Source organism: Colius striatus, chromosome 1 (genome assembly GCF_028858725.1).
Source record: "Colius striatus isolate bColStr4 chromosome 1, bColStr4.1.hap1, whole genome shotgun sequence".
NCBI classification, from domain to species: domain Eukaryota; kingdom Metazoa; phylum Chordata; class Aves; order Coliiformes; family Coliidae; genus Colius; species Colius striatus.
Genome location: NC_084759.1, coordinates 41,810,577 through 41,838,335, shown reverse-complemented (window position 1 = coordinate 41,838,335; position 27,759 = coordinate 41,810,577). Strand labels below are relative to the sequence as shown.

Here is a 27,759-nt window from a genome sequence, read left to right as displayed (position 1 = left end):
ACATTTCAATTCCAGCATCTCGTTTTTGTAGGAAGGATGATAACAAGAGCAAGAAATAGCCGGCCACCTCCTGTATGACAGAAGAGGGACTTTGTTGTGCCATAAGATGTTTTGACATCACATTTCATTAAGATTTTTACTACTTAAAAATCTACCATAACAGTATTCAAGACTTCTCTAGCTCCATTTGTGTAACAAACTCGGTTGCATTTGAGTGGCCAAATGTGAGACTTAAATAAGAAGTGGATTTTGTCTGCTATTACAGCTAATACAAAATTCAGAGTGGACTTCCACTTATCCAAGTGGTGGAGAAGGAGGCAGATTTGGAAACGGGAGTTTCCAAAGAGGATTCAGAGGTATATTGAAGTGAATGGCTTCCTACAGCACTATTTCTGTAAAGAAAAAACAAGATACAAGCACAGTAGGTTGAGGTTTGTGTGTCCGAGTTGTGATCTTTTGTCAAACACAATTAATTCAATCGGCGATGACAGTAGTCTCTGCATGCTTCCTATATGGGATAAGAGTAGAGAAAGTATAACAGGAGCAAAGAAATGAGACCTGTGGTGGGAGGGAAGAGCTTTGCTCTCTCTTCCACCCCGAAAAGTGTTACTTCATTTCTTGGTGTGTGTCACGAGGTGCCTTGAGCAACCACCAAGGTGATGTCAGCCGGGACATCCACGCCAAGTGGCAATTGGCTCCTCAGTGAGCGTGGGACACAGCACCTCATCTTCAGGGGCAGACGTCTACTTTGTCTCATTCAGACAGTTGCTTGTGTTGGTCATGATTGTCTTGTCTGACCTTGCACCGAATGCTGCTCTGATGTCTCCCTCCCATCTGCCTGACATTTTTTCTTATTTACTGTAGTTACAGCGATATCATTCTGTCATGCTGGGAGATTTGGATTTGGTTTTTCGTTCTGTGCCTCTACCAAATGAACAATTGTGATAGCAAAATGTTGTGATAATTATCCCTTTTTACTGCATATGAAGGCTCCAAATGTTTTAGGAAATTATGGGGTTTTTTGATCTTTAAAGTTGTGGTACGTTCCATCCTGTTTCACAAAACAAAACAAAACAACATATGTGCAGGGCTGAGTTTTGCTAGATTTTAGCAGACTCTGATTTCTGCAGTAAAAGCTTGACTGTAAACACGCTGGTTGTTCTTAATTACTATATTGGCAGTAGTAGTTGGGGCTTTATTTGGTGACTGATACTACTGGGAAGATTTCAGATAGTAAACAAGCCGAGATTTTTGTAGATTAGTAAGGGGAAAATATCCAGAAGTGGATATTTTTGCCAAGAAGATGTAAAAATACAACTAAAGAAGTCCTGATGTAAGTTATTAAGCCAAACATCCTATCAGTGAAGATTTGAGAGATTGATGCTTTCAGGAAAGCAATAGAAATTCCGGAGATGAACGAACAGAATCCTGGGTCAGCACAACTGGCTTTGGGCTAATAATATGCGAGAAACCTGTGGCAAACCAAGAGACCGCTGGGTCCTAGGCCGATGCTCCTGACTGCACATTTAAGATGCTTGATATTCAGAGCACTCTCTTCTAGCCAGTAGCTGACCTACCTTCGGGACTTAAAAACTATGCTTGGCAGAGCACTAATGAGCAACATGCATAAATTAGCAAGGTGAACAGAGTAGCCCCTCATTATCATCCCTTGATTCCCAGCGTTGTAGGAGACGCAGTCGTGAGGGATGCACCAGCTTTAGAGAGAGCAGCTACACAGATCAGCTTTGCAAGGTTTCCTTTGTAATGTGAGTGTGCTTCCAAGTGTGAAAATAAATTACGGTGAAGGTAGTGTAAAAAATAAGTACACCAAGTAATAGCAATGCTGTTTTTAGCACTAAATAGCACAAGGAGTAGCATGCGTTTGAAGGAGGTCTAATACGTGTTTTTAAGTCACCTGCAAGAAGTCATGCTGGTGACTGGGTGACATTTCTGCATGGATGGAAAGAAACTTATTTCCTTCCTTCTTGAGGTATTTTCGAATCAAAGGAAGAAGTCTGATAATCTAAAAATGGTGGCTATTTAACCACCTGTGAAAAAGTGTTCATTTAACTACAGTATTATGTGACTATGAACTCTCTTTCGTTGGGCACAATAGTTTCTAAACATATATCTAGATAATAAAGCTTGCAAACATGCAGGTTTTCCTGTTTGTAGTGTTTAGGGGAGGGCCTGGTCAAAAATCTGACAGTTGCAAAGCTTTTTAAGCTTTGTATGTTTCTGTTCTTTTCTGAACAAAACACTCAAAGTCTCTTGGAAATAGCAGAATAATTTCCCTCAAGTAATTGAATGCTTGATGTCCCAAAGGGAGACGTACGCCCTTTAGCCAGTGGGAAAACATTTCTTATCAGGAGAATGCATTGTGTTATATTTAAAAATAACCTGAGGAAGCCACTTCATTTAAATCTTACCTAATTTAAATCCTCACATGAGAACTTTCCTATAAATTCATCGACAAAGTGGTAGTTCATATAACCAGCCAAGCCTTCAGTCCGATTTTGCCTTAGCGGGGCTGGCACATGCATGGGGTGAAATCTTGATCCTTTATTTTGACAGAAAAAAGTAATCAGGATTTTGCCATTGCTTTTCTAAAGAATATTGTCATCTTAAAGGCATCCATTGTTTTTCCTCACCAGGATATAGCCACAGTGAGGCTCATGTTGTTCAAGTGGAGGAGCATGGGAGCAAGCCCATGCAGACAGTTTGACCCAGTGAAGCCCAAGTGTTATGGGGTATTTCTTGTGAACCATTTACCTGACAAACAGATTTGTTTAAGATGTATTTCCTTAGATTTCATAGTACAAAATGTACCTTAAGGCCATTTGCAATCTGCCTACAAAAGAAATTTTTCCCTTATCAAACTTTGCTCTGCCCATGAGCACTTGAGATCATAAACGTAGTGCTGTCTTGGTGTGAAAGTGTTAACAGGACCAGTTCATGAAAACCACAATGCTCTGGTTTCCTCTTTCTCTTGGGAAGCGTGTGTCTGACTCCACTGGAGACAATGGCAGCTTTGCCAGACTTTTCTGAGGCCTGCGTCCAAGCTGAGTATCTTTCTGACTGGTGTAATGTTAAACAAAGAATAGTTGAGATTTGCCTTTTTGGTATGTGTGAGAAGTAGGTAAGTGCTCTGTTGTCTAATTGATTACAAATGGAAAGACTTCACCTACCTGCAGTCACTCAGAGTGCAGACTGGATGGAAATCATGTTAATTTCAGTGATGGAGAGAAGAAAAGGAATGATTGCCCACTTGGTCCAACTGGCACAGTAAAAAGATACTGTAATTCTTACTGCCTGTAGATGGTGGCCATGGGTTCCTCTTTCTCAGAAATTGTATAGCTGGGTAATTTCTACCACTTTCAGGGATGCTTTCTGTCCCTTTGTGCAGATGAAGCAGCTACAGTCTTACAGATACTAGCAAATATGATGTAACTGCAACTATATACCTTCCTGCTTATGTAACAAAACCTGGCCCTGTGAGTCTAGAGGGATAGTTCCCAACTGGGGAGGTGTCTGCAAGTTTAGGGGAAGATTAAAGAAAATTAAAGGGCAGGAAGAGAAAAGAAATGGCAATCCTTAGGAGAGGAGGCTGAGGAGCTGGACCTGGTGAAGCCCAGAACAGGTGAGAGTATATTATAAATAAGTGTGGGAAACCCCAGATGCAAGGAGAGATAGTGGGGTTTCTTTGCATTGCAGCAGTGTAATAGTTCTCTGTTTGTGGATTTGGACCTTATTGTACTTGGTTTGTGTTTACAAAGCAGAATAGTGAAAAAAGTGTAGGATGGATCTCATACTCTAAATGAAGAAATGCTTCACCGACATGCATGACTGTAAAGCCATGTACAAGTTAACATATTGAATAGAAAAGCCAGTTTCATGTATAATGTAAGTCCACGAGGATAACTCACTGTTTTTAATAAAAATGTTTGGTAACACAACCTGTATGGCCTCTGGAGTGTAGTAATAATTTTGATTTATAGAATATTCTCTCATGTAGCTTTATAAAAAAAATTATTTCAATAGGAGAGAGTGCTCTGGAAGGGAAAAAAAAAATCACACATAAATTTTTTATGTTGGGTTGGTGTGAAGCCACTTCTCGTAATGGGGAAAGGGCTGTAATGGTGGCTCCTGTGAGAAGTTGCTTGAAACTTTCCCCAACTCTGACTCAGACCTAAGGCTGAGCCAACTGGGCAGCTCCACAATCACTTCTTAAGAAGAAGCCAGAAGAGGAGAGTTATTCTTTCTGAAAGGTGATGGAAGGAGTTGGATGAGAGAGAAGTGACCATGTGGACCATAAGGTCAGTGAGGGAAGAGAGGAGGAGGTGTGCAGGGGAGACTCCCAACCTGCATCCCATGGTGAGATGGCAGCTGTCCCCCTGCAACCCTTGGAGGGTAATGATGAAGCTGATATTTATTGGCAGTTTGTAGAGAACCCCGAGCCTAGGACGACTGTGCCCAGAGGGACTGGGACTCTGTGGGGAGGTCGTCCTGGAGCAAAACATGTCTGGAGTTGTGCTGCCATGGAGGAGTCACACGCTGGAAGAGTTTGTGAGAAGCTGAAGTCCTTGAGAAGGGCTCACACCAAAGAGGTTTGTTAAGGACTGTATCCCATGGGAGGGACCCTGTGTTGCAGCAGGGGAAGAATGTGAGGAGTCTTCCTCCTCTGAGAAGAAAGAAGCGGCAGAGACCATCTGTGAGAAACTGACTACATCCCCCATTCTCTGCACTGCCGAGGTGCAAGGGTGTAGAGATATTGGGAGCAGGGAGCTGAGCCCAGGAAGAGGGAAGGAGGTCTTAAAGTACTGGTTATTTTTTTTTTTCTCATTATCCTGCTCTGCTTTTGCTTTCTGTCTGTTCTGTTTCTAGTTGGTAGTAGATTAAACTGTTTGTGTTTTCTTCCCTGAGACAAGTAGTCAAGTCATAATTGGCAATGAGACATCTCTGACCTTGCCTTTATCCGCAAGACCCCTTTTTATCTTTTCTCCTTCCATCTCACCGAGGCCTCCACCATTCTACCAAGGGGGGTGGAGGTGAGTAGCTGTGTGATACTTCGTTGCCAGAAAGGCTTAAACCATGACAACCTTAAATTTTATCAATAAGTAATTTAGGAAAAAAAACTCAGATCCCTGAAGTATGACCTTGTGCTCAGTAACTTTTTTGTCTCCAAATGGATTACATTTTTTAGTCCTTTTTTTCCTAGTCAAATAGATATTCATTTTACCTCTGCAGTAGATTAATTCTTTGCAGCACATATTCTCAGACAGGAGCTGGTAGAGGGCTGTGGGGCACAAAAAATTGGGTTTTTTGAAATTGCATTCTCTTGAGAACGTCATGTAGTCTTTACATATATACTTACATATATATGCAAGTACTGAAGTGCAAAGTTCAATGGAGTCAACTGTTTAGCAGTTACCAAAATCTACTTGATGACACAGAATATGACAGATGATTGTATTATTCATAGGTGTCCAGAGCAATCAGAGATTTAATTTACAAAAAATAACCCTTCTGAACAGGAAGACAGTAAAGGTCTTTCATGTGAGCTTCAGTCGCAGTGGACACATTGTCCTCATTTAAAGTCATTGACCTGGCAAGATGTTACACGACAATTTTATCATCTAAGGGTACAAAAGAGAAAGATTTTAATCATCACTGCAGTGATTAGTTCTGCATTTGTTAGTCTGACCAACAGGAGGAGGTGGATACAGAGGTAAGAGTCACCATGGTACAGGCATAGGCACTGACTACTGCACAGCAAAGGTGAGAGGTTGGAAGGGACCTCTAGAGACCATCTAGTCCAACCCCCCTGCTAAGGCAGATTCACTTTGATCAGATCACACAGGAATGTGTCCAAAGGCATTTTGAAAACCTCCAGAGAAGGAGATTCCACAAGCTCCCTGGGCAGCCTGTGCCAGGGCTCCTCCCTTACCCTCACAGGAAAGAGGTTCTTCTCATGGAGAAATAGTGGAACTTCCTGTGTTCCAGCTCATGCCTATTGCCCCTTGCCCTGTCACGGGTCACCACAGAAAAAAGACTCGCCCCATCCTCTCAACACCTGCTGTTTAGGTATTTATAAGTGTTCTTCACTCAGTCTTCTCAGGTCCTTCCTCAGTCTTCTCTTTTCCAGGCTAAACAGCTCCAGGTTTCACAGCCTTTCCTCATAGGAGAGATGTTCCAGTCCCCTGATTATCTTGGTGGCCCTCCAGTGGAACCTCTTCAGAAGTTCCCTGTCTCTCTTGAATTGGGGAGCCCAGAACTGAACACAGGACTCCAGATGAGACCTCACCAGGGCAGAATAGAGGGGCAGGAGAATCTCCCTCAGTCTGCTGGCCACACTCTTCTTGATGCATCCCAGGATGCCATTGGCATTTTTGGCTACGAGGGCACATTGCTGGCTCATGTTCAGTTTATTATCTCCCAGGACTCCCAGGTCTCTCTCTGCAGAGCTGCTCTCCAGCAGGTCAGTCCCCGGCCTGTACTGGAGCATGGGGTTGTTCCTCCCCAGGTGCAGGACTCTGCACTTGTCCTTGTTGAACCTCCTGAGGTTCCTGTATGCCCAACTCTCAAGCCAGTTTTGATCTCACTTCTGGTGAATCAGTCCACTCAGTTTCATATCATCAGTGAATTAGAGGTATGATAAGAAAGTGAAAACTGAAGAGCAAGGAACAATGTACAGGGAGTCCTGTACAGAGTCCTGTACATTGTACTAGAAAGTGGAGTGTCTGCACTGTTTCCACAAGTAACCAGAATAAAGGTGAAAGATGTGAATATGAATATGAATGAACATATACTCATCTAATTTCCATGCTGGAAATTTCAGCTCAGCCCATGTCTCTGTTGTGGTTTGGCCCAGCTAGCACAGCAGCACCACGACAGTGTCTCGCTCGGTGTCCCCATTCACCCCGACCCAGCAAAATGGGAGTAAAAAGATAAGCAAGGTTATTGTGGGTTAAGACAAGGGCAGGGAGGGCTCACTGCCAATTACGGTTCTGGGCAAAACAGACTCCAGTACTTGACTTAGAGAGGAAAGCAGGAAAGTTTATTCTACTACCAACAAGAAACAGAACTGAAGAAAAGCAAAAAGGGAGTAGGTTGATGAGAAAATTACAAGCAACACTTTAAGATCTCCCTTCCCCATCCCGCCTTTCTTCAAACAACTCAGGGGTCAGGGAGTGGAGGATGTGGTCAGTCTCTCACAGATGAGCTCTGCTGCTTCTCTCTTCTCAAATGAGGACAACTCCTGGTATTCTTCCCCTGCTCCAACACGGGGTTTCTCCCCCAGGACACAGTCCTTAACAAACTTCTCTGATGTGGGTTGTTCCCAGCAGCTGTGGCTTCTGCCCATACAGGATCCCTCACATGGGACGCAGTCCTTGGTGAATATCTCTGACGTGGATTCTTTACCACGGTTGCAGTTTCTGCAGTTACAGGGTCCCTCTCTCAGGACAAGGCCTCTTCTGGGCATAAGTTTAATGAGCTGTTTTGTCTTGGGTTCCTTCCCACAGTTACAGCTGTGGATATTGGGTCCCTTCCTCGGGACACGGCCTGCTCCAGCCATAGTGATAAAGGGTCCCTCCCTCGGGACACGACCTCTTCCGGCCATAGTTTTAAAGAAGAAAATCACTGCCCCTGGCTCGGGGTCTGTAGTGAGGTGATTGGATCCCTCCCACAGGACATGGCCTCCTCCGGCCGTAGTCACTGTCCCTGGCTCGGGGCCTTTAATGAAGTGAATCGCTGCCCCTGATATGGGGTCATTATCAAAACAAGTCTCTACCACTGATGCAGAGTCTTTAAAGAAATGAAAATAAATCTCAGCTTCACCAGTCCTCTCCACAGAATGCAGAGGAGTCTCCACTACAGTACAACTCCTCCTCTGTTTCATCACTGACTTTGGAGTCCACATGGGTGTTTCTGTCACTGTTCCTACTCCTTGCACCACCATCAGCCAGAAGAAGAAGAAGGGACAGAAGAAGGAAGAAACAGGAAGAAGAAGGAAGAAACCTCCTCTTCCAGCTTCTTCTTAAAAAGTGATCGTGGAGGCATCTAGTTGGTCCAGCCCCAGAAGTGGGTCTGACTCAGAGCTGGAGAGAGTTGTGAACAACTTCTTACAGGAGCCATCTTTACCGCCCCTTCCCCCTTACCAGAAAAGACTGTCATGTCAAACCATGACAGTCTCCAACAGAATAATCTTTATTTTCCTATTTTAATTTCCTCTACTGAAAATACCAGTATTGCCTTAGCTTGTTTGCACATGTGTTGCCAAAAAAAAACCATGAAGGAAAAATGTGATTCAGAAAAGAATGAGAAAGGTAAAAAGCAGGACCCTGTGCTCTCAAAGCTGAGTAGGAGGTACTCAGTTACCCAGTTTTCTGCTCTGTTTAGAAGGGAACAAAAAAGAAAGAACAGACTCTGCATTGATGCAGCCTGTGTCTGGAAGGAGTGTTAGAATGGCTGAAGCGTTTAAGATCCTGTGAATGATCCAGTGCTATTCTGCCAGCCCTGAAAGAATAGGATGAAATAAGATGTTCTTTCTCTGCTAGACAAGGTTCAACTTTCAGGCCTGAACTAGCATGCATCAAACATGTTTGGCATACAAGATTTCAGGAGCTATTCCTGCCTTGAGGAACATGTCTAATGCTTTGTCTTAAGATCCAAAGAACAGACCTTTTCATGTGCACCTGCAAGTTCATTGTGAAAATACATTTTCCCCAGAGCTTGAGATTTCGTTACTTTCTTGGATTTCTGCTAAGCTTGGAAGAACATTGGGCTAAAGCAAAGTAAGGTCTTTTTTTTTAAAAAAAAAAAGAAAGGAATTCAGGCATGCATTAGCTCATGGTCACTGAGTTACCTTTCATTATAATGTGTAGATATGTAGGAACTATTTAACAAAAGTGAGCATTCATTGCAAGTTCCCTTTAGAACATGAGTGTGGGTGAGTAAACTGCAACGTGTTGCCCAGAGAGATGCAATTTTTTTCTGTCTTCAAACATTTTCAGACTTCAATAGGGCAAAGCCATAAGCAGTCTGATCTAGCTGTGAAGTTAACCCTGCAGAACAGAAAGTTGGTAGGTGCCTCCTCAGCTGAGATTTGTATTTCTCTTCATTCCATGGTAATGCAGCATGTTACAAAAAGAGGGATTGACGTGAGCGTTAGCATCCAAAGCAGTCTTTGCACTGTGCTCAGCCTTCCTGAGGAACCAGAATTGTTGATCATGCATCTTCTGTACATTGCATGTGTTAGAAAAATTTATCTCCTAAACAGATTTAAACAACTGCTCTCATTTCTTACGTCAAAATCTATAGGAAAATCTATGGACAAGTATCTTGCCTAATGTGAGTCCATCTATCCAAACCAAGGGAGAGAGAGCAATGAAGCAGAGCTACATTTAAAATTGCTGAAAGTATTCATTTACATGTAAAAGGTCATAGCCTTACTGTCAAATCTTTCTGAAACTTTCATAGGTAGAAAGAATCTCTGTATGTCATGCCATGTTAAGAGAAATGTGAAATTCTTCTTTGTTAAGCAGCAGCCCAGTAGTTCTGTAGCGTTGTCATTGGTCCTGGAGCTGCTGTTGCCCGTGCTTGGCTTATAGCTGGACATAGTTGTGCAGGAATTAAGTTTTTCTCTTCTTAGAGAGTAGCTTGAGTTCTGGTTCTTACAGTAGCATCTGCAAGTGGTACAAGTTGTTGTAAGGCCTTGAACTTTCCCAAAACCATGATTAAGCATGTTAATTATGTAGACAGTGCTTCCATACAAAATAATGTGTGATTCCTTTGCTTTTTTACACAGTAACTCTCTAGTGTAAAATTGTTTTGATTAGTTATAAGATAAAAATAGATGGGAAGTTTTGGTGAGTTTTGGGGGGGTTTGATTTTTTAGTTGCATTTCGTAGGTTTGATTTATAGTTTTTTTTCTATCAGACATGTGCTTTGCAATCCCAGTCCTCCAGTCGTCACATCTGGGGGACGTGCTGGAGCTTGTTGTAGATGCTTTCTGGCCCAACTTCCTTCTCTTAGAAGCCCAGCACAGAGGAACAGCATGAAAGAGAAGAACATGTGTGTACTCAGGTCTCAGCCCAGTGTGGAGCTGGGATACACCCCAGGACAGCATTACTCTAGGAGCTGGAAAGTGCTCCCAAGACCCACAGCACAATCAGGAGGATCAGGCAACTGTCACATTCTCATGTCTCAGCATAACACAGCTGATAACAGAGCTGATAGATAATTTTGATAAGACATGCCATGGTTGACATTAGTGCTTTTCCTAGTAGACCCCAAAGCTGTTTCCCTCTGCCGAAAGTTTGTTTCTGGTGTAGCCATGCTTTCCAATTACATCACAGACAGAGAGATGTTGTAACACACTTGGGTATTGCAAGGGCAGCTCAGCACTTCAAGTAACTTTAAGTGATCTCAGTGGGAATGACTGCTGCAGATAAAAGTTGTGATCAGAGATGGGCAGGGTGTTTTATTTGCTGACTGCCTGTGACAGGAATTTAAGAGCACAGAAATGGCCATGTGAAGCCAGAGCAGACGATCTTCTTGCCTGGGACTGTGCCTTTGGCAGCAGCCAGCAGCAGACACCAAGGACAAGAGCACAATAGGCCAAACTCACTGTGTTGCTATGCCTGTCTGTTCCCAGTGCAATTTCCCACCATCTCCAGCTCAGGCATTTTCTGAATCAAATGTAATCAAATAATCTCTTATCTGTGTCTTGTTTAGCCATGTGATTTTCACATTTCATATGTATGCTGTTTATGTATGCTGACAAATTCCTCCTTTCTTTCTTGACAAAAAGTATAATTCCCAGTATAAATTCACCTTAAATGACACTGATTGGAGTAACTACCACTAATAAAAGAGTAGTACATATTTCCTTTTATGATTGCTTTAAGTACTGCTTGATATGTTTTAATGTCTAACATTCCTAAGGCAGATACTTGCCTTTCATGAAACATTAATTGGAATCTAAGAATCAAAGAGGAGAAAAAAATACATATGTATATATGCATGTGCATCTGTTTGTCTGTGAAGAGGAGACAGCAGAAACTCTGTATTAAAAAAAAGTAAATATTTGAGGAGAAGAATTTATCAGGAGATTACACTGACATTTAAGCATATTAAAGCAAAACAACTATTGTGTGTTTTTATATAGAATGATTTTGGCATCTCACAACCGGGTGAATTTTTATAAACTATAATGAAAAATAATCCATATAATATTTCTTCACAGTTTAATATGTAGTACTTTATAAGGATACTTTCACGAATATACTGAATGGGAAGGTAACATTATGTGAGCTATCAGAGAATGAAATTATGTTACATGAAAAGCTACTACAAAAGAAAGTAATTGAGAGCTGGAAACTGGGAAGTGCAGCTCAATTCACCTTCTAAAAACACACGGAGTACTGGTATTGTGCCTGTTAACATCTGAAACTTGAAGGTCTTAACAGAAAGAGGATACTTTATCTTGAGAGAGATTATCTCCTAGAATGAATGGTGTGCTCCTGCGCACGTGTTCACTTGATTCTGAAGTGTGCCAGAGGAGCTAAGTGGCCTAAGCCCATGATATTTCTTTCTGTAGCCCAGATTTCCTTTGAACAGAGAGCGAGTGCCAGAGATTCAAACATTTTGTTCAACTGCTCATTACTGAGTGAACACACGTCATATTCTAGTTTTCTGCCTGTTTCATTTGCCTGCACATTTAGTTACTACAACTGCAGACTGGCCCAAAAGCTTTGTATGTTTCATAAAGAATCACATTGCTAAATGTATATACTCTTTGTGCATTTTAATATTGTATTTTTATATCTATTTTCCCCTTTAAAAACAAACTAAATATCTGAATGTCCAAAGTTTGCTTTCAGTTGAGATATGAATTGTTGGCTGTTGGATTCTGTCCTGTACTGCCAAGGCACATTGTCACCTCCTAAGTATTTAGCGTGATAATATCTCCCAATTTTTGTTTTCAGCCTGTCTACTTACATGTTTGGTTTTGTGTGTGTTATATACAGAAGGATTACAAGAATTGTGGAGCAAAAGGTGAATTTTCCAGACATTCCTTATGTTGATTGCTTGTGTCCATGTTCAAAATTTCTTCGTACCAATTCTAGGTTTCCATGGAAGTCGTAGCATTGGTGGTAATCACAGCTAGTTGCCACCACAAGGAGAAATGACACTCTCCTAACCCTTGGCCACAGGTTCCCACCCTCTCCCGTATGTCAGTGCAGGTACTTAGCAAACTCCATTGTCTAAGGAGTTAAACCAGCCAAAGGAAGCAAGCTGCTCAGAGTTTTTTTGCATAATTGACTTTTTGTCATTGTGAGTCCCTGAACTAACTGACTGCAGGATCAGACAAGTGGCAGTGCTGACACAAGGGAAAGCAACTGGAGCAGGACTGTCCTGGAATGCCATCTTAGCCAAGTCATGTCCTTCAACATCCCAGAGCCACGGCTCGCATTATGACCACCTTCTGTGGCATGCTCTGGGCTGCTGAGACCCTTATCCAGGCTGAGCAGATGCTGCACAGGGCTGAACACAATCTGGTTTTCCTTCTTGTAGTAACTTGAGTAGAGAAGACATAGCTGTTATATCTGCCTGGATCTCACCCCAAAGAGAAGTCAATGCCTGTTTTTAGCACTCGTGTACTATTGTTAAAGTGTAGCTGTAAGTCCCTCTTTTAACTACAGGGCCAGCCAGGGACAAAGATGATACAGTCTGATTGCTGTAAAGGAGATGTATGATAAGGTGAGGAGGACTTGGGACACATACTTAGCTATACCTTTTGGCCTTGGGTCAGTGTGTTTTTCACAAAGTCTATTGCAAGGCAGGCAGGAGACTTAGTCAAATAGCCTGAGCTCATAGTAGAGGCCAAGGAAGAGTAAGGTGGCAATCACAGGGCTGAAAACGTGACGCTGGGACACTGGGTTTGCACAACAAAAAGCAAAGTGCGGGTCACCTGCTCCATGCTGGCCATGTCAGACAGAACTTCCCAGCTTGCTGGGACGTCAGCAGCACTGGGAACCTGGTGCTTTGGTGGCCCGAGGTAGCCCTGCTGATTTGCTGCAGGGTGAGAGCAGTGAGCAGGCCCTTTATTGGGAGCAGCCAGCATGCACTGATCTGTCACCGCATGGCATGTTGTTGGTGTGTCACAGCACTGACCACAGTTCAAGGCTTTAATAAAACATACTGTGCACCCCAAGCAGCTCTGCTCTACACGTTGCTCAGAAAACACAGGATCGGTGTAAAAAGATCCACTTACATGTGTTTTTAACAGTGTTACTGCATATGCCAAGGGCTTTTCACATTCTCTATGTAGAATGGAGGCAAAACACCTATGAGGTCATGGGCAGCATTCATAGAAAGGAAGAATAATCCTGCTTTACCAGGTTCTAATCCCTGTTGCGTGCAGTGCAGATCACATTCAGCAGTACTTGATGGCCACCTACTGGCAAAGCCTCAGTCTTTATTTTACTCTATACTTTTTTTGCATCAGGGAGAGTAGCACTTAGCCATGTGTGAGTTGCAGAGATGCATGTTTTCACTTGTAACTGGAAATAACACAGCTAAGTTTTGTAAATTACCCTAAGTGCTCACATTGGTTTCATTCATTTAACCCTATGGGCAGTATTGACTACAGGTGTTGGCAGCTGCTTATGGAGGCAACCTGCAGTCTGACAGGATTTCTGTTAGTATGATGGTTTCTACACTAATATAGAAGTTACATTGTTTTTAACAAACAATGTTATTTTAACAAATAACAAACTGCAAATAACTAAAGGTCAAACTGACAAGTCAGAATGCAATTTTCTTCTTTGTTAATTTATCTTTCAGACCTAATGTATCAGCAATAATTTGATAACATCCTGCAATTTTGCTGGGAGGTTATTTGCCATGTTTGTCTACCATGGTGCCAGCAAACAGTTTCTGGGGCCCTGTGCTGACCAGAACCACTTGTCAGAATCCTCATGGCCTTTAAAAAGCACAAAGCATGGTTTTGAGGATTTGTTTTATATCTGTGTGGTTGGTGAGGGTATTTTGTAGAAATTGCTTGAGAAAGAGGAGGGTGATCCTTTAGTGATGTGTGACCAAAGGGAAAAGCATCAGCAAATCAACTGCAAGTTACTATGAGAAGGAGTAACCTCAGGAATCATAGATTCATAGAATGGTAGGGGTTGGAAGAGACCTTTAGAGATCATCCAGCCCAAACTCCCTGCAGAAGTAAGTCCACCTAGATCAGGACACACAGGAACACATTCAGGCAGGTCTTGAAGACCTCCAAGGAAGGAGACTCCACAACCTCCATGGGCAGCCTGCGCCAGGACTCTCTCACTCTCACAGTGAAATAGTTTTTTTCTTATGTTTAAGTGGAACTTTTTGCGTTCCAGCTTCATCCCGTTACCCGTTGTCCTGTTGCTAGATACAACAGAAAAAGGGATGTCCCAACCTCCTGACACCCACTATTTCGATATTTGTAAATATTAATGAAATCCCTGAAGTTTAAAAAAGGAAGTTCAAAAAAGTACCTTGTACTCTTTTTAAGGCTTACTGAGGTATCTCCATTTAAAAAAATCACACAGCTTTCGTAAGACTAAAGCAAAGCTGGTAACAGAGCATGGGATGTGACTCCTTTTCCACCAGTGAGCGTGCTATGAGACTCAGAGTGGCAGAGGAAGATCACCTTGGAGGTGTGCTCTCATTTGCCACCTGAGTCCCTTCTGCTGGTTATTTTGTCCTTTAGCCTGCACTGCTGCGAATGGAAGGTGTGAGGTTACATTTGCTGGTTCCAGCTGACAGGAACCTTTCTCCTCGGCATGCTGAGCAGGCAACGGCTGTGAAGCTCTCTCTCAGGGCATTCAGTGCATGTCACCTGTGGCTGATTGGGTTGTTTTCCCTGGCATGGCATAGATAGGATGCTTCTCCTTTTAGAAAGATGGAGCAGTCCAGTTAAGAAACAGCAGCATTGATCGTGTGCCAGCTTCACAGCACTGTTGTATGCCACTCTCTCCTGTATAAATACCCAGGAAAGCACAGAGCAGTTCCCAGCAGTGAGGTCACTTTGCTGTACGTGACAAATAGCTTTTTACGAGGTGCTTACTCTGCTCAAGGTCCCTTTTGTCTCGTGGCTGGAAATTGCAGCAGCATTATAAGCGTGATCTCCTCCCATTTAAATGAGCTGTACTATCCAGGATCTGAACACTCTGTTACTAAATAGGCTTTTAAGGAGGCTCATAAATCACATGCAGCAAAAATGATGCCCAAATATTTGTTTTTGAAGATAAAGATTTTCTGGTCATGAGCACTGAATTTTGTACCTTCAGTATTGAGCTTTAGGAGTTGATGTAAACATTTGCTTTTTATTTTACCTGGCGGGATGCTTAAATCAGGCTGGAGTAGTGAGACTGTTCTCAGTGAATCATCTAACCCAAGTCTTTTATTTTTCCTGAGATGTAGATGCTTAAATGCAATTCCTAATCCATTTCTGTGACAGCTAAACATACCTGTATTCACATCATATAGCTAAAGTGTTGACATGTCTTACTCTTTTGGGGACTACTTTTACTAGTTGATGTTAATATTATGGCCCTCTGTCCCTTTCTTTCTCCATTTCAGAAATTCCTCGCATTCCTGTTTGCACATCTCATAGTATAAGCAAAAATAATTAATTTGGAAAATCTCTTTGCAGGTGAAATGTGACTATATCAAGTGTTACGAGAAAAAGAGGGCTGTGAGAAAGGGAGTACTTCGTTTTTTAAAACCAGTGCTTTAAATTAGAGTTTTACTGCAAAAATATTTAAACAAAAATGCATAATTTGGACTACCATTAATTGAAGGCTTAAAGAATTGTAACACAGAGAATTGGAACGTCAGTGAAACCGCGTGCTAAGGGTATAAAATGCTTTATGCAAAGTTTTGACCCAGTATAAATAGTCGTCAGCAAGTTCTGGAAATCTCTAAAAGTGAAGTTCATGCCAGAATGGCTAAAGCTCTAACAGCAGCAGCTATTGTGACAGAAGGCTGCAGATTAGTGTTGACACAGGAGCTTCCCAGCAGATGTTTCACCATCAGTGCTTCTTTCAGATGCCTTTCTTAAATATCTTAGGTTGGTGCTTGCTTGATCAGATTCAGTTTCTTTTCCTCCAATTCATTTTCATTTGGCAGGTACAAATTCTTTCAGGGAAAGAGTTTAAAAGAGCTGGCTGACGAACTACAGGTCATTTACCTTGAATGTCAATAAACTCGGGAGTGTGGGGGAAGCCCCAGAAACGTAATGAAGGCCAATGTTGTTCCAGTACTTAAAGTAGCTAAACAGGCTAGTGTAACTGTAGGTGAACGTGACTGCTGTGCCGTATGTGCCTCAATGGGCTTGATAAGGTGATCAATTAATGTGTGATTTACAGCTGGGTAATATAATTAATGGAAGTTGGTGAGGGTTTGGATCTTGACATACCAGCTGGATAATAGTTTATGACACAAGTTTTATCTAACCAAGGCTAGGGTGTTCTTGAAGCAGACTTTCAACTGTTAGGCTCAGTACACACCGTGACATACCGTCACTCCGGCAATGTGACTTCAGTGTGGCATTTTAAAGTTTTAATGGAGTATCCTTGATAAGCATTCACATTTTTATGGGGATGGTTCACTGGCCCTGTGCTAATAAAGTTTTTATTTATCCCTAGTCTGAAAGGAAATAAAAATCATGGACTTGCCAGTGTTAGATTGAGAATTGTTAAATAAGGAAATGGAAAAATCGGTGCTACAGGGTGATATGGATTTGTTAGCAATCTGTGTGCAAGCAAACAACAGATGTTTGGCCAAATGCGAGGATCCATAGTCCTGATCTGGGTAACAGAAACACTTTTTCGTAAAAGGTTTCAGGATTTTTATCTATTTAAACTTGTCAAAGAGAAATTATGGAGGCTATATATAAAGTTGTTTAGAAAGCTGGGTTCAGTGAGCTTGGATCTGGACACGTGAAATAGAATTAAAGCTCAGATAAAGTCAGGCTGCTTCATTGTTGGAGCACTATCTCAAGGGTCGTGCTGTTTTCTCTGGCAATAAGCACTTCTAAATCAAGACTGTAATTATTTCATAGAGCAAAATATGCCCTAGTTCAAGCACAAATTGTTTCAAATATGTGCTGTGGGCTACATTTTAGATCAATCATTAGGGTCACTTCTTGCACAGTGATATGTAACAGCTGATCTTCTGAGGCCTCAAACATACACCATGCTGTTGCTTCATTTTTTTTACTTCTGTTCTGTTTTTTAGTTCAATTTCACCATTCAGTATTGAGAGCACAAGGCGTCAGAGAAGGTCTGAGTCTCCAGACTCCAGGAAGCGGCGCATCCATAGGTGTGACTTCGAGGGATGCAACAAAGTATACACAAAAAGTTCCCACCTGAAGGCTCACCGGAGGACGCACACAGGTAAGATTTTGCTGTCACTGTGTACCGTGGTTAAGACAAACAGGTTCCTTTCTGCCTAATTTAGGAGGTACTGAACTTGTCATCCTACACTAAGAGCCAAAGACCTGGACCTAAATAACAGAGATTTCTGTGAGTGCATCAGCGTTGGCATTTTGGTGCAGATAAGAGTTTGCTTTTGAACTGAACTTTGCTGTCATCCCCACATCACAGCACAAGAGCGGTGTAAACACAAACCAGACTTCTTTCAGATGAAACTAAACAGGAAAGTGGCCTCCAGGGACACACTTACTGTGCTTCAATGAACAACAGGTGGTCATTGCTTCGGACTAGCCAGAGCTAGTCCAAAGAAAACCCCCAAGGAAGAGCATGTAGTGTGGACATGGATCTTCAGCAGGTTTTTTTTTTTTTCACTCTACAGACAATGCTGCTATTGAGCTACTACTTACTTTTACAGATGTAAATGAATGGTAGATACCACTAAATGCCTTCAGTTCAGGTTAAGTGTGAAGTCAAGACCTCAGTATTTATTCCTGGAGGGTTTCAGAGTCACTTACCATATCCTGCACAGGGATGTCAGTCACTTTATGAGAATAGGTTGCACTAGGCTCCTACAATAGAGATGCAAGAAAGGTGACTAAGTGAGCTGGGTGCCATTCAGGGATGATAATCCTTAACATTTGCTCAATACCTCGTGTCCTCATTAACTTTATGGGCTGTTGCTCATCTACATGATAGGCATGTAAAGGTAGCTGAAGCAATGATGTGTAGTCATTTTATTGTTGATAAAGTCAGGAGCAGCAATTCAAAGTCATCCAGAACAATTTAAAAGGTGATCATGTGGATGGCTAGGAATGCAGTGGACAGAACGCTCTGAATTTCAGTGTTATTCCTTGCTTTGCTGCTGATTTGCTGAAATTAAATGTATTGATCACTCTGTTCTTACTGTACTTCAGCATTCTTACAAATCCTTTGAGAAAAGATGGTGTTTATCCAGCATGTAGCACAATGTTATTCTTTGGTGAGAATCTGCTAGCCCTCACTGTGGTTTGATATACTCTTTAGAGTGTTTTATTTTTAAAAATTAAGTGATGGCTTCTCCGTTTGAAATGAGGCCACGTCTCCATCACTCTTTCCAATATGTCTTTTGGTTGGTAGGACTTTTGTTGAGAGGAATACTGAACAAGGCTCCATCCCAATACCCCCTACTAAACCAATTTCCGTAAGGTAAGAGCCCCTTCCATAAACAGCAGAAATGTTCTGGTGATCTAGGAATTTCATTACATTTCCCTCCAGGCCAATTACTCAGTTTCTTCATATCTTCCCATTAATGCTTCTGCCTTTTCCTCTCTCTTGATTTACCACATCTTGCCTTAATTATTTTTTCTCCCCCCCTATCGTCAGGGTGACCTTTCATCTCTACCCTTCTGATATATTTTAGGTACCCTTTTCCCGTTCACCTTCTTCTCTTATCATTCCTATTTGACTTCTTTTATCCCAATCCAACCCTACTCTGTTCCTTTCCCTCTCCCTACCCTGATTTCTTAACTGTTTCCCTATTCTTGCCTGTGTCACCCTTTAAGCATTATATGGCTGCAGCAGATGAAGGCAGAGAGCCCAGCAGAGACATGAAAACAGTAGACTGTTTGGCTTGAACTAAAACCACCACTTACGTGCTTGTACCACAGGGAAGTCTCTCCTTTTCTGTCCTGCAAGACTGGCGACCAGCCCAGGAATATAAACAAACATCGTGTAAGGTGCTGATTTACAAAACTGGATGTGAACAACCTTAAAGATCTCACAACCAAGTTAGCTGAGAAATATAGGAGGCTCTTCCCTGCTGTGATGTTTTAAAACACTGAGAATCTCATTTGTCACGAGTGTGTAATTCTTTAGTGATCTCATGGCAGACCAGCGCTTGTGAGTAATGCACCCAAATCAGTGTTAGACAGCCTGCACTGCTGAACCTCAGGCTGTGCACTTAAGCTGCTCAAAACTAGGCACTGAAGGCTTGAAATGGTGTTGGTAATTACAGCTTGCGCAGCTGTAAACTCTTCAGCAGCATAAAGGGAGTTTCTGTACCTGCTGTAATCGTAGGATCCATCTCTCCAGCCTTGGTTCCCTGGCAGCTGGCTGTCTAGGCAGTGCTATCTGTCTGGGATCTCTGGGTAGTCAGAAAAGAGGGATTGGCACCTCTGGGGCACATTATTCCTTCTTCAGGTAGACCTGGGGATTGGCTCACGTAGAGCCAGAGATTGGCTTGCAAAGGTGCTTCTATTTCACTGCTGAATACAGAGGAAGCCCAGATACCTACTGGGCTGTTAGCTGGCAGAAATGAATCCCCACACCAAAAGGCATCTGCCTAAGATATTTTGCAGGCACGTTGGATGTTGGTTTGTTCCTTCAGGGAGAAAAGAAGAATAACATCAAATAAAAAAACCTTCATTAAATGGTCAGCTGTTAGCTGTTTCATGTTGTCATGTCTTCATACCTGCTGCAATGTGGAAAGTGTACTCTAAAGAGAAAGTGAGAGCTGAATTATAGCCAATAGTTCCAGTGAGAAAATCTGTATCATGTGTTAAATGTGTTTTATAGGACACATCCCAGGTCTCAGTATGAAGTCGGTATATTCAGAGTTACATCTAGCATTGTCTGTGAGCACACTCTATATAATAATCTCATCTTACCTTTTTTATCTCAGCCTTTGCTTTTGCTTCAGGCAAAAGAAGTTAGCTATTCACTTATGACCCACGGTAATTAGTGGAGTCTTGGATAAGTATAAATGAAGTATGACAGCTATGCACGCAAGGGTGAGCAAGTTTCAGTAGGAAACTTTCTGAGAAAAGACAGAAACTCAGCATTGCATAATCTCGGCTTTTCTTGGTTTTTGTTTTTTTTAGACATGCTGATCTTGCTGACAGTTGTTTACCTGAGCAGGATGCCTTTCAGAACTTTTTGGGGTTGTTTATTTACTATACATGTATAGCCATTAAAACATTCACAGTCGTTGGGACACAGGAGGAAAAACAATGCAATGTTTTGAAAGAATGAACAACTTTGTTGGTTGGAAGGTCCCAACTTCTAATCTCCTTTTTGTTTGGGGAGTCGAAATGGTATTTTATGATACTTTTAATCTCAATTAAAAATGGAAACGAACTATTAGAGGCAGCTACAGTTAGGTTTAATTCTCTTTGAGTACTTCCTAGGGGTTTTTTGAGTGCGCTGTTCTCCAGCTCAAGACCAGTGTCCCCAGCCTTCCGTGTGCTGGTGTGGGCCTGGAGGCCACTGGGGGGCGAGCTTGAATTGCGTATGGGCCCTCCAGCTAGGAAAACGGCGAAGCGAAACTCCAAAGAGTTGAGAGAGTTTCATAAATCACAAGCACCTGGATTAAATTTCTCTTTCTAGTGTCAGCTTCTTGTTATTGTTTCTCCAGATCGTCAAGCAAAGCTCTCAGCAGGTATCGGTTGTGATGGAGAGCCTCAGGGGCTCACAGGCAATCTCACCGCTCAGGTTTATCGGCTCTTTCCACAAGGAGAAACTGTGAGAGATTGGCTTACCAGACCTGTGTTGAGATAGTTTCTGCTTCAGCAAACTTTTAAGAAAATTACTAACGTGTGACTCTACAACTGAGCAATCTTTAGAAACGATGGGAAAAGCAGCATCCCTGGGTGCCACTCCCGGGATGCGTGTGTCTGCGTCACGCTCAGCAGAGGTACTGGTGTCAGCCCCGGGGATAGGGAGAGCTGTAACTGCTGTTCCCTGGTGAGGTCTGTGCCTGTACAGCCCTGGTGGGGCTCGCCTTCTTCAGTTTACTGCTTTTACTTGAAAGATGGAGAGAGAAACAGCCATGGAATTATTTTATGATACGTAGTGGCCATTTCAGGCCTTTTAGGCAGTATGAGAGTTGACAGTGGCAGTAGGGCAGCTGAGCATTGCAGACTAAGCAATATCAGTTTCTTCCACTGCACTGTTTCTCACCCCATCAAAATTTCATTCTAAAAATACTGAAATTTTTCTTAATTAATTGCTGTTCCCTTTTATACAAGCTCTGGTTTGTGCAAGATTTACAGACTGTTCTCTCTGAAGAGAAGTGGTGAGAACCTGATAAGCTTTGTGTAAATCAAAGAGTCAAATTGTGCTCCTGTCAAGAGGCTGATGTGGATTATAAAAACTAGACTTTATTAACTGATCTGTCAGTCTGGTGAAACTGGAAATCGTGGGTCCATGAAAATTGCAAAATGCATTCAATAATTTCACCATTTTGGCAAAAAATAGGCAGATATTTTCGTGTCATAGACTTTAGGACATACAACTTGACTTCCCCTCTAGTTTACTGAACATTCTGAAGTGTCAATGGAAAGCTGTGAAGTAGTCAAAAGTGTTTGCAGTTTCCATGCAGAATTTCACTTGACTTGTCATTTTTCAATTATCTGCAACTGTAAAGAAAATAGGTTTGTAAGATAGATATGGTGCAGGCAACATGACAAAGCTGTATGGTCACACCATTTATCAGGTCAAATGCAAGGCAGTAAAATCTCTGATGAAATAATACATTTCACTGTTGCCTCAATCAACGTAACAGTTGGGGACAAAAGTGTGTGTCATGGAATGATGAAATGACAGAGGAGTCTGTTTTAGGGGGAGAGAGAAGAGGGAAAACAAGAACAAATGACCAGGACCCTTTGGGTTTGTGGCTGTAGCACTGCAAAGGAGACGTTAGAAAAGGAAAACACCTTTTGGATAGATGACAGTGTTCATTTGAAAAAACAAACTAGCCCTTTTTTATTCATACCGATTGCAGTTGCCTTGTTAATGCATTAAATAATGAGAAGCATGATTATCCAAAGATGTGAGGTTCTGACAGCCCACAGAGATGCTGCAGGGCAGTGGCTGCTGGCCATGGGTGATGTCCCAGGGCATGCATGTGGTGATGTACCCGTTCAGAGACAAACTGTCCCACTGCCTGCTCTTAGCTCTTGGCTAAGAGATACTTCCACTTGTCATCCACAAGCTACTTAGTCTGCAAATCCTGATGTGCAATAGTCTGTTTAACCTGAGTTGTGAGCACGAAAACTAACCTTTTCATATCACGATCCAGTTTCCATAGACATCATCTGTCTCCTCTTAAATAGGAAGAGCATGTAAATTTGAGGCATGTTATGTAAATTGAAGAGGCAAATTATGCTATTTGTTAGGGGATCTGGTAAAAGAACACAGAGACTTGAAAACTATATAATGGAGATAGTACGTGCAGAGGAGATGTAAAGCTCTTCCTTTTTTTCTAAGTATGCAGAGTACACAGGGTAGTGAGCACATGTCCCAAAGTGGTGCCCAGCATGAGGACTGACACCTGAGAAATCTAACCAGCTATATAGTCACTTAAAGGGAAATTTGTCTTGGATTTCACATCTAAAGTTGTTCATAGCTAAATCCAGTTGTAGCTCGTTGTGGCTACGCTCCTGCTGTATAGAGAAGCCCAAAGAGTTTAAAGCATAGTGTGAATCACCTTGAAGAAGTCAGTAAAGAAAGACGATGCCTGCTTTAAGTTTATGTGAGGTATAGTGTGATACTGAAGAGATTGTTCCTCGTCTCTAACATCTGTAGGATTTTATTGTAGGACTAATCGGCGTTCTATACTTCTGTGCAACCTTATTTCAGTCTTTAGTTACAAATTTCTAGAGGAATGTGGCCAAGTGGCTTTCTGGGATCAGTGGCAGCAAAGCCTGGGACTTTCCAGTTGAGGTGAAGTGAAAATGGATTTAGTCTGTGAGTGTAGGATATCGTATAGCCATAGCTGTGGCTTTGCTCCTGCCTTAGAGGGGTGGAGGAGGAGAGCAAGGGCTGTAAAGGAGCACTTTCAGATACTGAGATACTGCATGAGCCCCAGCCAGCACTACCAGGTCTGTGTTGCTCTTCTCAATGCTGCTGCTGCAGAAGATGTGGCTGCTTCATTAGGCACTGAAAGAGGCAGCCCAAATATAGCCCCCAGGCCAAAGAAGTTCTTTAGGGTTTGGTGCTTTGTCCTTGATCAACGCCTATACCATTCCTAAGAGATGAGAGCAAATACCTTTGCCACAGACGTAATTATGCCTATTTGTCAGTGTCAGGGGGGTCTTCATTACATGGAGACAGTAAACATCTCAGAAATACAGTCTCGTACCTGAAAAAATGACAGCATTTCCTCCCTGACATATTCCTTTATAGCTGGGTTGAGACACCACCCTAGAAGAGAGAGGGCTAGTGAGTACATAGGTGTTTTATTTAGTCTGTGCTTTTTCAAACATTGCATTCCTCTCACTCACTGTTGCTCCATATATTATTTTAGTACGAAAGGGCCCCTGTCATTAGTCTTTGTTCACGTTTTCCTTTCAGCAGTTTCAGAATGGACTGAAGAAGGCAGATGCACCAAAAAAGTTATTTTTGCCCTGCAGATTTTAAAACTTCATTCATTACTTGCTGCTTTTTAAATTCTGTTTAATGCCTTTTGCTAGCTATATGTTCCAGAGAGATATTTACAGGTTTTCCATCCCTTCTCTAGGCAAATATTGAGAAACAGCAACATTTTTTAAATAATCCTTCTGGGTTTGGCTTCAACTGTGTAGCATTTTTAGACTCCTTTAAAATTAACACCTCTTTGTCACCTGCCCTCCACACTCGCTCTTTGAAAGCCCAGCTTTTCTTTCTCATGTCTTATGTGCTCTGTAGACCCTTATCCCAGAGCAACCCCTTCTGCACGTAAACCTGTCGGCTGAAAAATCTGCAACAGCAGGTTCAAATGCTGTTCCAGAAACTGGGAATTTAAATAAACAAAGGCAATTTAAAAATTAATTTGCTTTAAGTAGAATAGGAGGTTCTATTTATATTGGGTGATGCTTTTATTTTTTAAGAAATACTTTCTTTTAGTGTTTAAAAGTGATTGCCAGTTTCAATAAACAATAGAGCTTTCCAGTGTGGAAATGCGTATATTTCACAGAAGTTTTCACTTCTAGCTTTTCTGTTCCTTCTTCATGCAGTTTCTATTTAGAAGATAAACAGATTATTTAATACAGGAGGTTGCTTAAGCCTCAATCTATTCCCATTGATGTTACAGAGTTCACATTTCAGGACAGAAATATATTAAAAAGCAGATGTCTGCAGGTGCAGTACATACCAGGATATAAAGGCAGGCTCTCCAGTGCCACCACAGCCCAGTAAGGTAATGTTCAGAAGTTGGGGCCTCTGGATGTCAGGAGATAGTTGTCCGAATCCAGCTACTTAAGGGCAGGTGTCCATACCACAAGGCACTTGTACATCCAGTTCTCTTCCAATAGCCACTCTGTGGAAAGTTAAATGATTTAATTTCTGGCACATTTTGTGAACTCTAAATTCACCTTACACACAGGGAGTCATTCCTCTGCATTGTAGGTCTGATGCTGTGCCGATATGGAAGAGTGCCCACATGGTTATTCCAAGGCACTTTGATGGGAAAATGAGTCTAATTGTGTCTGTGATTGCTTTCAGTCTCTAGGTTCTGAAAAATATTTGCAACAGTGCTCGTTGACTTTGTAAATATGGGGTGCATATGTGTTTTATCTGTGTGTGGCACAAGGGAATAATGATCATTTCATTATGCAGAACAAAATTCTCTCTAAGCAAACCATTCAGTACTTAACATTCTACCTCCAAAGAACTGCAGTTCATCCAAGGTCTCAGGCTTGATTGTGGTCTACCATGTGTAGCCCTGCAGTGGCATGAAGGCGAGAAAGACCTCTCTGCTCTCATTCCCTCCAAAATGCTTTCCCAGATGTTGCACCCAGACCTGGAGGAGTAAATAGACAGTACAGGGTTTCCAAGGACGTTAACTCTTGCAGCCCGTTCAGTCTTTGACAGAGGGAACAGGATAGCAACTTGCCACTGAAGTACTCGTTGCTGGTGATATATACCCTGTGTCTTTTGGGAAGTGTGTCTGAAGTTGCTCATGCCTGCCCTATGCCTATTCAGGGCAATCTTCAATCAGAAACACAGTCTTTGAGAGTGGAACATGCTCAAAACTGAAATTAAGCTTCACAAAAGCCTGTGTTTTAATGTTTTACTCAGGTTTTCTCTTTTTTTTCCTGCTTTCTTTTTTCTGTGGCTAAAAGGAAACAAGAGACAGAGCTGGAAAGCTAGTGTTTTCAGTCTTCACTTTTTGCAAATAAGTGGGTAGAAAACTGGGGAAATTTTACAAAAACTTCTTGTTTTGTGGAAAAAGAAAAAAGATCAGGTGACGCTTGTGTAGGACGAGAGGTTATTTTCTGCACTTAAGTGTTTCCTCCACATGGGATATGAAAGACAGTGGTATCTTAGTCACATTAACTCTAGTGATCTTTTCCCTTGCCATGCAGGTTTCTGTCGGTTCATGTTTCTTTATAATCATATATGTTTATTCTGCTTTTTATGGTGATAAAAATTGGTGTCTCTGCGTTTGGGAAGTTTCATTCCATTCACAACTGAAATATTTATGTATGTACCATATCACACAGGAAAAAAATATCAGGAAGGGTAATAAAATGCTCTTTATCATCTACTGTTGGGATTTGGTCTGGCTCCTGAACTCAAGTGCCTAGAAAGAGGCCTCCTACACTTCCGAAAAATGGGGTTTTTTTTCTGTTTTTACGGGAATTGAAATCTATAATTTTACGTCAACAATGCCATTGACAACATATATTACTAATACTGTTCCAGAGCATTCATTCATTTCTATCTGACATAGTACTAGGTATATCCCATTGTGGGGCAAAGTCTCTGCAGAAGCCCAGAAAATTAAAATGTGGAAGAGATGTTTCTTGGCTTCCCCCTTTTTGTTTCTCTTCTATGTGGGGAGTGACAGAACTGGACTAAGATGGATGTAAAGGATTTACCTTCTGAAATTATGAAGAATTTAATTTTGGAAGCCTAATCATAGAGGCATTTTTGCTGAGATTTGTATCAAAACAGCAGCAAACTGAGGTAGCTGTATACCTAGAGGGGCATGTGGGACAACAACAGGAGAAGGAAAAAGATAACATTGCTGAACTTGTACTGCTCCTGCAGAGGAAGTGAGAAGGAAGCGAGAAGGGCCAAGGTGACAGGACCCAAGCTCAGCAGTGCAGTGAAATGAAAAGATAGTTGTGTGTTGTGATGTGGGAAGAGGACTCCTGCCTGAATTAATCAGAAGTGAAGCTTGTAAATAATTGGTTCAAGAGCTGCCAAAAGCGTGATGAAGTTCCATGTCTTGTTTTAGAGTGGAGATTTTCACTGTATTTTTGAGTTGAACAAGTTATTGTGTTCGCAGTTTTCACATGAAGAAACCGTGTCCCTGTACTTTGCCTAAGTCAGGCTGAGAACAAGAAATTAAAAACCTGAATTTCAAGACATGTCACTGGCAGCACAGTATGTTCCTTTTCTGTTCATAGAAATTATTTTGCCAGACTTGCTCAACTGATACTAAACTTTAATCTCTTCCCAGAAAGATGTTTTATATGCACACTTTGACAGTACTGAAACGCAAAGTCAAATTCACTGTGTTCACCAAAGAGATACTGGATTTTTGCATCAAAATAATGGAAAATGTCTCAAACTTTTTAAAGGGATGAAACTGAGATCTAGCAATTTCATTAGAGTAATTAAGGTGTTCCTAATATTTAAGTCATAGCTTTGCTGTTCACTTGCTGTGCAGTTTTGGGAAGGTTGCTGATGCTGGCTGTGTTGGTTTTCCTACCTGCAGAATGGACACAATATTCGTTACGCAAAGTGCCATTAAGAAGCCAGACTTTTATGAAGGATTAAGTTTTTTAAAAAGCTTTATAAGGCACTTTGAAGTTGGAAAGTGCTTTATAAGTGCTCTGATGATTTTTCATTAAAAATTATGCTAATAAAAATATCACACAAGAACGTTAAGAGTTGTCATTTTTGTCTTTCCCCTGTGTCTAAAAGCTAAGCTGCCCTCTTCCTCTGGGAGTGCCTGAGGATGCTTATTATCAGATAGTGTTTTTGCTGTAAAAAGAATCTTTGCTGCCTGAAATTGCTTATTTTTAGTAGAAAGGCAAAATCTAACTAGCCATCATTTGTGGTTTTCAATTTATGATTTCACCTTCCAGAATCCTGGCAGTATGTGTACAGAGTGACTGTCCTATATGTTTCAGAAAGATTCCGGTGATTTCATGGAAGCTGAAACCAATTGACATAAATACTACACTTTAGATATATATATTGTAAAATATCCTGTAGCAGAAACCAAACCAGGAATCACCAGGATATGTCCTCAGCCCGACAAAGCTGCAGATCTGTTGACTTTGAGTAGAAAATTTAACATCCT

At 41.7% G+C, this 27,759-nt stretch overlaps 1 protein-coding gene across 5 annotated transcripts in view; it reads left to right on the top strand.

Moving 5' to 3' along the window:
• Positions 1 to 27,759, top strand: part of KLF12 (KLF transcription factor 12) — a 255,583-nt gene that overhangs the window by 213,491 nt on the left and 14,333 nt on the right. For all 5 annotated transcript variants that reach the window (XM_061995504.1, XM_061995521.1, XM_061995492.1 and 2 more), the window contains one exon: positions 17,290 to 17,447. In XM_061995504.1, the coding sequence (XP_061851488.1) occupies positions 17,290 to 17,447 (158 nt within the window). The remainder of the gene's footprint in view (positions 1 to 17,289; positions 17,448 to 27,759) is intronic.